Consider the following 12515-nt stretch of genomic DNA (forward strand, 5'->3'; position numbering starts at 1 on the left):
TGGAAATTAAGAAATCCATAATCAAACATATAAAAACTAATATTTTCAAATTTTCAAACTTTTAAAAACATAAATCAGATATTTGAGAATTTTAAAAATGCAAATAATTCAGAAAAATAAAAAAAAATAATAAATCACAAATTCAAAGTTTATAAATTCAAATAATTAAAAACTAAATATTTCAAAATGATTAAAATTTCAAAAAATCCTAATTTTAAATTTTTTAAAAAGGTCGAAAAAAATCGAAGTAAAAAACAAAATTTTGAATATTTATGAGTGCAGAACATCAAAAATTCAAAAACTATAGATAAATTAAAAAAAAGAAATTTAAGAAATTAAAACTTCAAAAATAAAGTAAAATTAAAAAATTCTGTCAATCAAAAATTTTAAAATAAAAATATAAATAAAATAGAAACAGTCAAAATTTCCAATCTATAAATCGTCTAAATATGTGTTTCTAACCTAAAATATGACTCCAAAAAATGTGTATTTTTTATCATTCAAGATGGTAAGAAATTAAGAATTGAATAATTTAAGAATTTAGGAATTTAGGAATTTAAGAATTTAAGAATTTAAGAATCAAAAAAATTAAAAATTGAAGAATTTTAGAGTTTTAGAGTTTCAGAACTTTAATTTCGACAATTGGGTTATTTTGGTTCATATACAAATTGGTAGCGCCGTTAAAGGTACAATTTATGATTTGCCAATTAAATTTACCTATTGTTTTAACACATATATTAAGTATCTTAAAAATCAATTTATGATCAAAAATAATTCCTAAATAAATATTTATTTGAAATTATTAAACTCAAAAGAAATGAGTCTTTTAAAAGTTTTTAAAAACTATTTGTTTTTAAAGTACATTTTTTGTTGGGGTACTAGCCGTGCTGTAACACTATGGCTTAAGTTTTATCAGGTAAAAATAATAACACTAAAAAAATCGCTTTATCATTTACATGAATGAACTAAGCCTGAAATCGTTAACATAAAAGAAATCGTTCTCAATAAAACCAGACATAAAAAACTACCCCAAAATCGTTTATTATTACAACTAATAATAAAATGCTTGATTTCACCCAACTTGCAAATTTTATGTAAGCGTGTACTCAACATCCATCGCACCAAATTGCAGTAACTTTTCAACAAGAAAGAGAAGAGAGAGCTTGCAGAAAAGTACGGGAACGGTTTTGCTGCAACTTCTACCTCTCTCATTGCAGAAGTTCTGCCTGAGAGAAAAGTTACTTTGTTGCAGAAAAGTACGGGAACGCTCTGCTGCCGTTTTTGTGCAGAATTGCAGAATTCTGCAGTACGGGAATAGACCTATTGTTTTCAAAAAGATCGAAAAATTTCTCGAATGTTTCATGTTTTTATCTGTATACGCACTTTGGAAGGAAGATAAATTTTAAATGAGCAGCACTGCCGTTCTACGCATAATTGTCCCATGGTCAAAAAAGTGCAACTGAGAAAAACGCTATTGAAATTTTTCGACCGATTTCTGTGTTTCTACGCTTTATTGCTCCGTGGGTTCCTATCCGTCCTATGTGTCCCTAATCGCCCCAGTTAGTAGTTTATCACTCTTATTTATGATCCTCTTGCTATACAATAGGTAAACAAAGCATAATGCTTCGTTAACCTAATGATCCTATGAGAGAAAATACTTGGTGGAACAGAAGTGTAACGATGGGACAAACAGACTTGGTGTTGTTTTTCATGAGTTTCCGAACAAAGGACTAGATTTTATGTGTTTTTCTAGAAGTATAAGACAAACTTAACTTAAAAATGTTAAAAAGTCAAAATCGTCCAAAAATGACATAGACAATTATGCGTAGAACGGCAGAGCAGCGGCAGCGAAAGCAAGCCAGAGAGAGTGAAGAAAAGCCCCAAGAAATCATTGCCTCTCCTTTGTTCTGCTGTTCATAAAGTCATTACTTGATCCTTTTTCTTAGGATGTGCGTATTGGGCCTTAACATTGAAAATCGGAACATTAGTTACTGAGATATCGACATTAGAAAATGGTGGGTTTTTTTTGGGTGATATTTAGAAAACTTCAATTTTCCCGTTTCTTTTCCTTTCAGCAGATGATCTTAGCAACCAGAGGTCCTATCCTTAGTTTCTTTTAGACAATGTTATAGTAAATTTTCTGAACTTTTCAAAAAAAATATTTTTGGAAATGGTTTGCCGAAAAACTGCAAATATTTCGCTAAAATCAAACTTTTGGTGACTATATCTTGAAAACGGCAAAGGGTTCCGGCAAATTCAATTTAACATATGAAAAGTTGAATAAAAAAATTGTTCGTATGAAATTCTCTAAAAATCATAACTCAGTGGAAGATTTTTGGCCCCTAAAACATATTTTTTTCAACATTTTTCAAAATAAAAAAATACGTATTTTAGGAAATTTTGCTTTTGTGAGAAAAAGACATTTTTTCCGTGTACCATTTTTTTTCTAAATAGTCCTCAACAATACCTACAACTTTGCTGAAGACACCAAATGGATCAAAACATTCACTCAAAAGTTACAAATGTTTGAATATTTAAGTATCATTTTTGTATGAACAGCGGCCAAAATTGTATGGAGACTTGTATGGGTGAACCAATGACACAAAATAACTTATAGAGGGATGGCCCCCACAAAGTTTTAGTCAAATAAAAAAATACTAGTAAAATCCATTCCCGGTTTTGGTAGAGAATTGCTCATTTGTGAAATTCCGATGTACGGTACAGCAAAAAAATGTGTTTTGCGAAAAAAATAATTTAGAATCTTTTATGTAAAAAGGGCCGTAAAGATATTTTTTTTAATTTGATAGAAAAATTCATTTAAAACCGTTTCAGGTCGTACAAAGGGTCATTGTACTCAGAAGCTTATTTAATAAGCTGATAATATGGACAATACTATCACAAATTTAAGCTTAATTTTAGGACCCAATTCGTTATTTTTCAAAGTTTTTTAAACTTTGTTAATCTCTATTCTCTGGTTTCTTGACTTAGATTTAGGCCTCAATTTTTATTTTTCTTACATTTTTGCATCGATCATTAGTATATAGCAGTTATTATTTTTGAATTTTATGTTCAGTGTCTTTTTTGTGATTTGTTAGTCAAGTTTTTTCATTTATTTCACATTTTTGCAGATTGGATAATTTTGTTTTCTTGTGCCATTTTTATTTAAATATTTGATCAGTTCTGAAACATTAAAAGGCAAAATCCAAATAAAATGTTGATTCAGTTACATTTTTAAACAAATATACGATTGTAAAATGTGAAAATTTTATCTCAGGCTTTATTTTTAAATTAAGACACTCATTTAATTAATTCAACAATTCACAAACAGCCTAAACGATCAGTCATAGAACTTTTTATTAAAAGCAGTCGCGGGCCAGAGGTTGTTGGGTATTCATGTTCTAGAAAGATTCTAGCAAAACCAATTTTGCCCGAACTTCTTGTGTCTGGATTTTTCAGGCGAAAGGCGCTCAGCTCGGCTCACATGCGCCACCAAGTGCCGACTTGGAGAACTAGCCAACCCTATATAAACACGTGTCTTTTTTAATGCGAGCTTCAATCGGTGATCTACCGCCGAAGCGGAAGGTGCTCTCAGCTAATAACTGGTAAGCTCGTGGGTTTAATATATTTTCTTCGTCCTTTGTCATTTTGGTTACGCCTGTACCATTACTACTGCATCTTTTGGTCGATTCTGGTTATTATTTGACTCTCGCGTTAAAGCCCTGTATTGATTTATTAATTTAAACATCTATTGTGTGCCATTGTATTGATACACAACGAACACTTATGCTGCCAGACATACTGCGTAAAGTTAACCGCAGTGATGACTCATTTATCAACACAGATCTGAATCTGCACACGCCATATGGATGGGACATTGCTGTTTCCAAAACTGTCGTTTTAATGTAATTTTTAATCTACATTTTACAAAAAAATCAAAATGAAATGGCAACACCGCCCAAACTAAACCTGCAATGTTTTCCAATTTTATTTACATTTTTCCACACTACAGTTTTACTAATCGCCACTTTATGTCTGTTTTCCAGGTCCCTCTCTCTCTCTTACACTTTCTTGGAGTGCTGATGAATCGCCGACTCAACGCGTAGCAGTGCAGAGCCAGCAGAGAGTGTTCGTCACAGCTAACTGAACCAAAGAGTGCGGCACGGTACCACAACTAAACAACATCGCGTCGGCAGTAGCTTATAGTGCGGTCGCAGGTGGTTTTGAACGGACGTAATTGCGAATCGATATGAAATCAGGAAGAGAGGAAAATTAAGGGATTTTTTATGCATTTTTTGAAGAAAGGTTTGGAAAGCTGATTTGAGGAAGATTTCAGTGCTCAAAAAGTTCATAGTGAGGCCGTTCTTTGTTCAAAACAAGGTGCACTTGATGGATAAGGCTCTCTTATCAGTGGTTCACGTATTTGTGTCAACCCCGAAAGGTGTGTAAATACTAAATTTACACCACACTTGGTGGTAGTCCGCTCTATACACGTGTGTATTACGCTTCATATAGCTAAAGGTGAACTCGTCGTAGAGAGAGCACACTTGTTGAAAATTGTTTGTGATACAAATCGCGATAGAAGATCGAAAACCAAAAGGCAAGTCTGCTTGAGGATGGTGCTAATTTAGAAAACAGCTCAGTTCTAGTGAAAACAACTCAACATTAGCACACACGAAAGTAGTTAGGAGAAGACACAAGGTCGCGTGAAAAACCATGTCAATAAGTGGAGGTGATGGCCATGGCCGTGACGGCTTGGCGGTGGAAAAATCGATAGTCCTCCCCCGGCAGGCGCCGCCGAGGAGGACAACAACGTCGAAATTGATAACAACTTCTTCGGTTCAGCTGTTTCTGACGGTGGCGTTGGTGGCAGCGGTGGCCTTGCTTCCTGCAGGATCGCTCGGGAGCAGTCTCGTGAGTATTTGCTCTCGTTTGTTGTTGTTGATGTCGGGTTTAATTTGCTTACACATCATTGAATTGGGTGGGTATGGGTTGAACCAGCAAAACAGATAAGCACACGTTTTCTGCTCGTTATCGGTGTCGGTGTCTGCGCTGAACGGCGTGGAAGCTAAAAGGGGAATGTGATTTTGTTATTGAAAGAGGATGATGATATTATGATGACTCCGACATGGCGTTAGAAGAACTGAGCCAATGCATTAACACTTTTTTTTTCTCATTTTTTAAGTTTTTGTTTTTATTGGCAGTTTTGAGCTGATTTTACAACCTTTAAACATTATCTTTTGCATATTTGCTGTTTTTCTTAAATTGACAGTTGTTTTCAGTTTTGAGAGTGTTTTTTTTACATTTTTTATTTAGGGGAAATTCTCGTATGTTTGGCAGGTTAAGCACCTGCTCCTAACTCCATCCAATTTGCTGATTTTCACTATTTAAACAACTAATTTTGCATAACTTTTGATAGAAACTTACTTGCTCACTTCTTATTGAGCTATTTATCACTCGATTTCAGTTGAAAACGCTTTTAATTAGCTTTAATTGAATGTCAAAGTTCTGACCTGCCAACATTAGAGGCACGCTGGAATTAGATGCTGTTCCCCTATGTAAACATAATCCATTGAGCTCTAAAGTCACAAAAATCTAACTATTTGGGGGAAGAAGTCATTTTGTATCATTGGTTAACCCATACAACTCTTTATGCAATTTTGGCAGCTGTCCATACAAAATGGTACTTACATATTCAAAATCTGTATCTTTAGAAGGAATTTTCTGATCGATTTGGTGTCTTCCGCAAAATTATAAGCACAGGGTCCTGATTCCCTGTTCAAAGATCAGAATTCACTCACTCATCGCCGAACGAATCATTGCCGACTGGAGCGCGCAACCATTTGCGAGCGAACACGACACGCTGGCTGCCAGCGGCTTGCTCAATCGCTTCATGAATCGCTTCATGAGACTCTCGCGTGAAAAAACACTTGAGATTGCAATGTTGGTGTCTTTCAGTGCACTCAGCGAAACAAAAACTTCGTTTTTTTTTTGAATTTAATATGTCTTTATTGAACTTTCTTTTAATAATTAAATTTCATTTAAATTTTTCGTTTTATTATTAACTGTTCACATTCATTTATTTATTTCAAATTGTTTTACATTTTTGCAGTTAATCGAATACATTTGGGTAAAAAAGAAAAAAATCACTTTAACAACTAATCCTAACTTAAAACTAAAATAAAAATTCTTTGAAATATTCAAGATCATTAGAACGAGTAAACTACGAACTGTATTTTAAGATAAATGCTCCAAGCGTTCTTACTTGTTCCGCACGAGTTTTGCACCCACGCAGAGTTGTTGTCATCTGGAAGAAAATGTTCAGAAGTTCTTGTGGTGAAAACAGGTCACTACTGCCTTCATCCGTTGATGCTGGTTGGTTTTCCCTCGGTTGCTGACTGAAGCCTGGAGGTGTTTTATTCTCTGCAACTTTTGGCCGCTGATTCAACGGCAATGGCTGCAGATTTGGAACCACTCGAGCAGATCCCGCTCCTGGCGACGTCAAAGCAGGAAAATCCACGTTCGTGAAAGTTGGTGGTGTTTTGCGACGATTTGGTTGGTGCCTCGTCGTCGCTTGCTGCCGAATTTTTGCAAGCTCAGCTCGTTTTGGGCAGCTTCGATTCTTGGCAGAATGGTCGCCGCCGCAATTGAAGCATTTCGCTTCGATGTTCTCGTTGATTGTTTCGCAAGCTTGTGTTTTGTGCTCACCTCCGCAGGTTGCACAACGACTCTTGATGAAACAGTTCCTTCCACCATGTCCAAACTGCAAGCAGTTCGAACATTGCGTCACGTCACGGTGCACTGGACGATAACGTTCCCAAGTCACGATTATGTTGAATATTGCCCGAACTGCCTTCAGCTCAGACGGCGTTGTCGATCCTTTCTCGAGATGAACCAGGTACAGTTGATCACGATACTTGATGTCCTTGTTGTGTCTCGTCATCTTGAAGACTTCGACCACGTTCAACTTCTTTCAACACACTCATATCCATGTCGTTCAGGCCATGGCGGACCTGTTTCATGGGGCGTTTACCTGGATCGTCATGGCTGTAGTATTCAATCTTTGTGTTATTCAGAAAATCCCGAACGTAGTTGTAATTCTTTCTGCCAGGTAGCAGAATTTTGAGTCCATCAGCACACAAGCGAATGGAAGCTCGTAAAGCACCAGATTTGATAAACCCGGTCAGCCACTTTCGCACCGAATCCGATGACGATGTTTTCACAAAAATGGGTGGCAACTTTTCCCTTCGTTCGAATTCTTCATTCTCGCTTGCGTCCACAGGGAGGGTAGCAAACTGGTTTCCAGACGAACTTTGAGCGTCCTTGCTCAAACTGCCTGGCTTTACTGGTAGCGCTTCGGCATTCTTTAGCTTCTTCAAATCTGCAGATCCTGCTGGTGAGGACCGCCTCTTTTTCTTGCCGTGAGGCATTTTTTGCACTTTTTAGCACTTTTCAGGAGCTAATATCGAGGAGTACCTCACTGCACAGTGGTAAAAATCGAGACAAAAAACGGACTTAATTGATGCCGGTCAATTAGAACTTTCAACCAAGACTTTTTTATGTGAAAAATTCCAAGAAGACGATTGGTAATGGTGACAATCCGCGGAAATTTGCGTAAGGCCCGTTTTAGGTCAATTCACTCTATTTTTAGCTGTTTTTATAAGTTCTAAATATGTTGCTTAAATGTTCAATGCGGTGACATAACTTTTTCTTATCCATCGAAATAATTTTCATGGAACATTTTGCGAATTTTCAGAAAGAGCTTTGTCAAAATATTAAAAATTTCACAAACAAATTTAAAACTTATATTAACAGCAAAAAATAAGGGTAAATCGACCTTTTCCGCGGGTTCTGACTATCACCAATCAATTCCTCGCAATTTTTCACTTAAGAAAAAGTTATGTCAAAATATTGAACATTTCAACAACATATTTGCCGAGCTTCCGTGGCCGTGAGATTACGGGTTTCGCCTTGTAAGCGCGGGTTTGATTCCTGTCTGGCTCGGCATAGTCAGATCCCTTCAAAGAGTAAATCTGCTCACTGGGAATACTGACCGGTAGGAGATGGGTTTCGACTAACGGCGTGCTGGATTTCCAATCCAGAGGTCGTGAGTTCGATTCTCGTACCGGGATGATGAAGTTTTTTTATTTAGCAGCAAAAAATAAGGTAAATAGACGTTAAACGGGCCTCACGCAAATTTCCGCGAATTCTCACCATCACCAATCGATTCCTCGGATTTTTTCACATAAGAACAATCTTGGTTGAAAGTTCTAATTGACCGGCATTAATTAAGTCCGTTTTTTGCCTCGATTTTTCCCACTGTGCATTGTTATGTGCCATTTTGTGTTTGTGATTTTTTCTATAGGAAATTGTTTGCTATCAATCTGAATCTTAGAGGGCATGTAGAGAGTGTACTAATGAATGGAATAGTGGAATGATCCCGAATGTTTACGTTTTGGTTTTGTGCCCTAATGAAATGTTTGGCTCGACATGATCTCCAAGTGGAGCCTAACATTTCAAAAGGGCACATCACTTTTGTAAACAATAGTGTATCCCTTTCTCTCAAATGACAGCTTACATAAGGTGTAAAAGGGACACACTCTTGTCTACAAAAGTTATGTGCCCTAATGAAATGGCAAGCACAAAGTAAGGAATGTAATGAGTTCTTTTTGTTTTTTTTTTTTTAAATTATGTATTAGATGTTGAACCGATCCTCGATCCTAACCTAACCGCAGCACCTAAATGGACCTTATAAAAATAATTTATGAATAAAAAAAAACGAGAAATAGTAATTGTACGATATCCTGTTAGTAACATTTTTTTAGGGCAAGGAGGCGTACAAACTGGAAAAGGAAGCGGATTTAAAGCTATTTTGATAAAAAAAATTCGGATTATTTCCCTAAAATTTTGATCTCTTTACGGTTTCGAGCTAGGAATCATTGAAAAACGTATCTTAGTGAAAATCTAGAAATCCAGAAATCGGCGTACAGCCCCAACGACACGAGATATGAAAATATTAACATGTCATGGACCATAATTACCGTTAGAGCAAAGTTTCACGTTAATCGAAGAGGGTTCGGGGCAACTTATTCTGATTTCATGTTAATTGGCGGATTGATTATGCTTGAAATTTGAAAAGATTTATAAACCGTGCGAGCGTTTCTGCAAATTCACCTATAGTGTAAATCTACATGCTCAACAGACCGAGCGAGCGACCTCAACGTGTCGTTCTGAGTGGTTTTCGTGATAGCACTTTGGATAATAATCCTGAAATCAGAAATTTCGTTATTGCATTTATTAAAATTCGCATTTTCCCATTCCTCTACCAACAAACACCATTAAATCTTTCAAAAGGCTCACCAAAATTTCTCTTACTTCCAGGTCCTCAACAGCAAAAACTGCCTCGTCCAGGAACCGCTGTACAACATCACCTTCAACCTCACAACGCTTGACTCGGACCTGGTGCACCACATCAAATCGGACATTGGTGAAACGTTCACCTTCGACGTGTGCGACCACCTGAAGCGGCCCTGCAACGGCGTGTCCGGCGGTGCCGCCTGTCTTCTGCGCCAGGACAAATCTGAGGTGCTGCTGGCCCGGGAATCTACGCTGCAGCTGATCGATGGCCGGTTGCACTTTAACTTTAGCGGCGGGGATGCCTGCAGGAACGGGAAGAACTACTCGCTGGATATTATTCTGATGTGCAGCTACGCGCCGGAACCGGAACCGATGAGTGTGGTGCCGTACTCGGACGATCAGTGCAATTACTTTATCTTTTGGCGAACGAAGCACGCTTGCGCGCCACTTCCGGAGAGGTTGCGGGCGAATGAGTGTGCCGTGCGGGATCCTTCCGGTCACGTGTTCAACCTGCTTCCGCTGAGTCAGCTAAACCATCGAGTTCCGGATCGGAATGGGTCGCATTTTTCCGTTACCGCTTGTAAACCGGTTCATTATGGCCACATGACCATGTGTCCGATTGGGAGCAGCGTTTGTCACGTGAATGACAGCGAGTCTGATTATACGAAAAAGTACCACGATTATGGACAGACGGACGCCAATCCGACAATTGAAGAGGGGAAACTCGTCATGAATCTCGCTTCCGCCGAGGACAAGTGCCAGAACTCGAAGATCTTCTTCGAGTGCGACGAAGCGGCAACGGATTTTGGGCCGGAATATCTGGGCAAGGAAGGCTGCACGCATTTGTTCACGTGGCGAACGTCGTTAGCCTGCAAGAAGCGCGAGTTTTGTGCCGTCGTTGACCCGAACAGTGGGTTCGTGTTCAACATGAGCTCGCTGGCTGGGAAGCAGATTAAGCTGGTGGAGGCGAACAGGACGTACGAGTTTGCTATTTGTAAAACGTCGGATACGCAGTGTCCGGGTGAGTTGATTTGGGTTCCGTTGCTATTTTCAAAACTAATCTCAAAATATATTTCCAGGATCGTGCGAGATCTCCTCGGTCAACTCCCAAACAGTTTCACTGGGGAACATCAACGCCGATCTCCAGTACAACATTACCGGTGCGCCATACCTGCGCTACGAATCCGGCGCCGTCTGCAACCAGTCGAGCAACGTCCGCTGGTCAACCAAGATCGAATTCATCTGCGAAACGGACAAGGGCCAGACCACCCCTCCGCCGAAGGTGGTCGAGAACACCGGATGTGAACTGATCGTACAGCTTGAGACGGAGCTGGCCTGTTTGCGAAACATTTCCTGCTCCGCGATGAACCTGTCGAACGACCGCGAACTCGACCTCACTCCGCTGATTTCATCTCAACGGAACTATCTGGCCGATGTCAACGACACGCTAACCGCCGTCAAAAATAAGCAGCAAAAGTTCTTCCTCAACGTTTGCCGCCCTCTCCTCTCGGAGTTTGGCCTGGGATGTCGCGGAGGTTCCGCGGCCTGTGTGGCCGAGCAGCGCCCCACAGACAAAACACCAACCAACGAGCTCTCACTCGGCTATCCGGACGCATCGCTGGTGGTCGTAGGCGATCGTGCCCACCTCAAGTACCTACGCGGGGATCACTGTCCGCAGGACAACGCCACCGACCTGTCGACGGAGATCGAGTTTTACTGCGCGCCCAAAGCGGGTCACGGCAACCCGATCCTGCAGGAAATCCTCCACGACTGCCACTACCGGTTCGAGTGGCCAACGAACGTGATATGCCCGGGTGTGGTGGCGGAGTTCCGACCAAAGGCCTGTGAAGTATTCAACGCTGAAACGGGTGCTACGATCACGCTGCAGAAGATCTTCGCTTCCGGGGAACTGCAGGTCAGCCCGAGCAAGGGCAGCGTTTCGGAGGAGCTGAAGCGCGGGAAAATCCAACTTTGCGATAAGAATTTGACGGCGCTGGTCGATTACAAGGAGCAAGCGCTAAAAGTGCACTTTACGGCGAAGGATCCGAGCTGTGAGGGGACGGGAGGTGAGTTCATGGGTAATATCGGTTTAAAACGGGACGTAACGGTTGGTTTTGTTTTAGGGAACATCAACGTTAATCTACACGTGGCCTGTGCTGCGATCGAGAACTTTGAAGTAAACGAGGTAAGTGATTTTTTGTGGGTTGGTTGAACAAACGGACATTTATTCACCCGGAGATTGCCGGATAGCATCCTAACCCACTGCCGTCTCAGAATTGTAAGGTTTAGATTTCGATTGACAAATTAATTCAATAGTGACAGATAAAATTCTAAAATTCTAAAATTCTAAAATTCTAAAATTCTAAAATTTTAAAATTCTAAAATTCTAAAATTCTAAAATTCTAAAATTCTAAAATTCTAAAATTCTAAAATTCTAAAATTCTAAAATTCTAAAATTCTAAAATTCTAAAATTCTAAAATTCTAAAATTCTAAAATTCTAAAATTCTAAAATTCTAAAATTCTAAAATTCTAAAATTCTAAAATTCTAAAATTCTAAAATTCTAAAATTCTAAAATTCTAAAATTCTAAAATTTTAAAATTCTAAAATTCTAAAATTCTAAAATTCTAACATTCTAAAATTCTTAAATTTTAAAATTCTAAAATTCTAAAATTCTAAAATTCTAAAATTCTAAAATTCTAAAATTCTAAAATTCTAAAATTCTAAAATTCTAAAATTCTAAAATTCTAAAATTCTAAAATTCTAAAATTCTAAAATTCTAAAATTCTAAAATTCTAAAATTCTAAAATTCTAAAATTCTAAAATTTTAAAATTCTGAAATTTTAAAATTCTAAAATTCTAAAATTAAAAAATTCTAACATTCTGAAATTCCAGGATTCTAAAATTACAGAATTTTAAAGTTCTTAAATCCTAAAATTCTAATTTTTCTACATTAGCATTAGCATTAGCATTTGGAGGATGCCTCACCAACGGAAGGCTCCACAACGCTATTAGACCCTCATCCGGAACAACAATCCAACACGGGAGATACCATGTCTTCATCTTTTGATGAGTGTGTAATACTACCCAGGGCATAAGGGGGTCCTGACCGGGAGCTATCCTCAGGGATGGGAAGGATCGTTGGTAAACACCTATCTAAAG

The 12515-nt window shown here is 38.5% G+C and overlaps 1 protein-coding gene across 6 annotated transcripts in view; it reads left to right on the top strand.

The window, feature by feature from the left end:
* The window catches only part of LOC6040797 (cation-independent mannose-6-phosphate receptor), a 209579-nt gene that overhangs the window by 1974 nt on the left and 195090 nt on the right, over positions 1-12515 (top strand). For 5 of the 6 annotated variants that reach the window (XR_005279066.1, XM_038266677.1, XM_038266675.1 and 2 more), the window contains exons 2-5: positions 4044-4911; positions 9379-10375; positions 10434-11420; positions 11478-11539. Coding sequence is in view for 5 of the 6 variants with exons in the window: in XM_038266677.1 (XP_038122605.1) it covers positions 4714-4911; positions 9379-10375; positions 10434-11420; positions 11478-11539 (2244 nt within the window). In the remaining variant the exon portion in view is untranslated. Of the gene's footprint in view, positions 1-3496; positions 3603-4043; positions 4912-9378; positions 10376-10433; positions 11421-11477; positions 11540-12515 lie in introns of those variants that run through there. The other variant, XM_038266676.1, reaches the window with a different exon arrangement.

Source organism: Culex quinquefasciatus, chromosome 1, assembly GCF_015732765.1.
Source record: "Culex quinquefasciatus strain JHB chromosome 1, VPISU_Cqui_1.0_pri_paternal, whole genome shotgun sequence".
In the NCBI taxonomy this organism is placed as follows: Eukaryota; Metazoa; Arthropoda; class Insecta; order Diptera; family Culicidae; genus Culex; species Culex quinquefasciatus.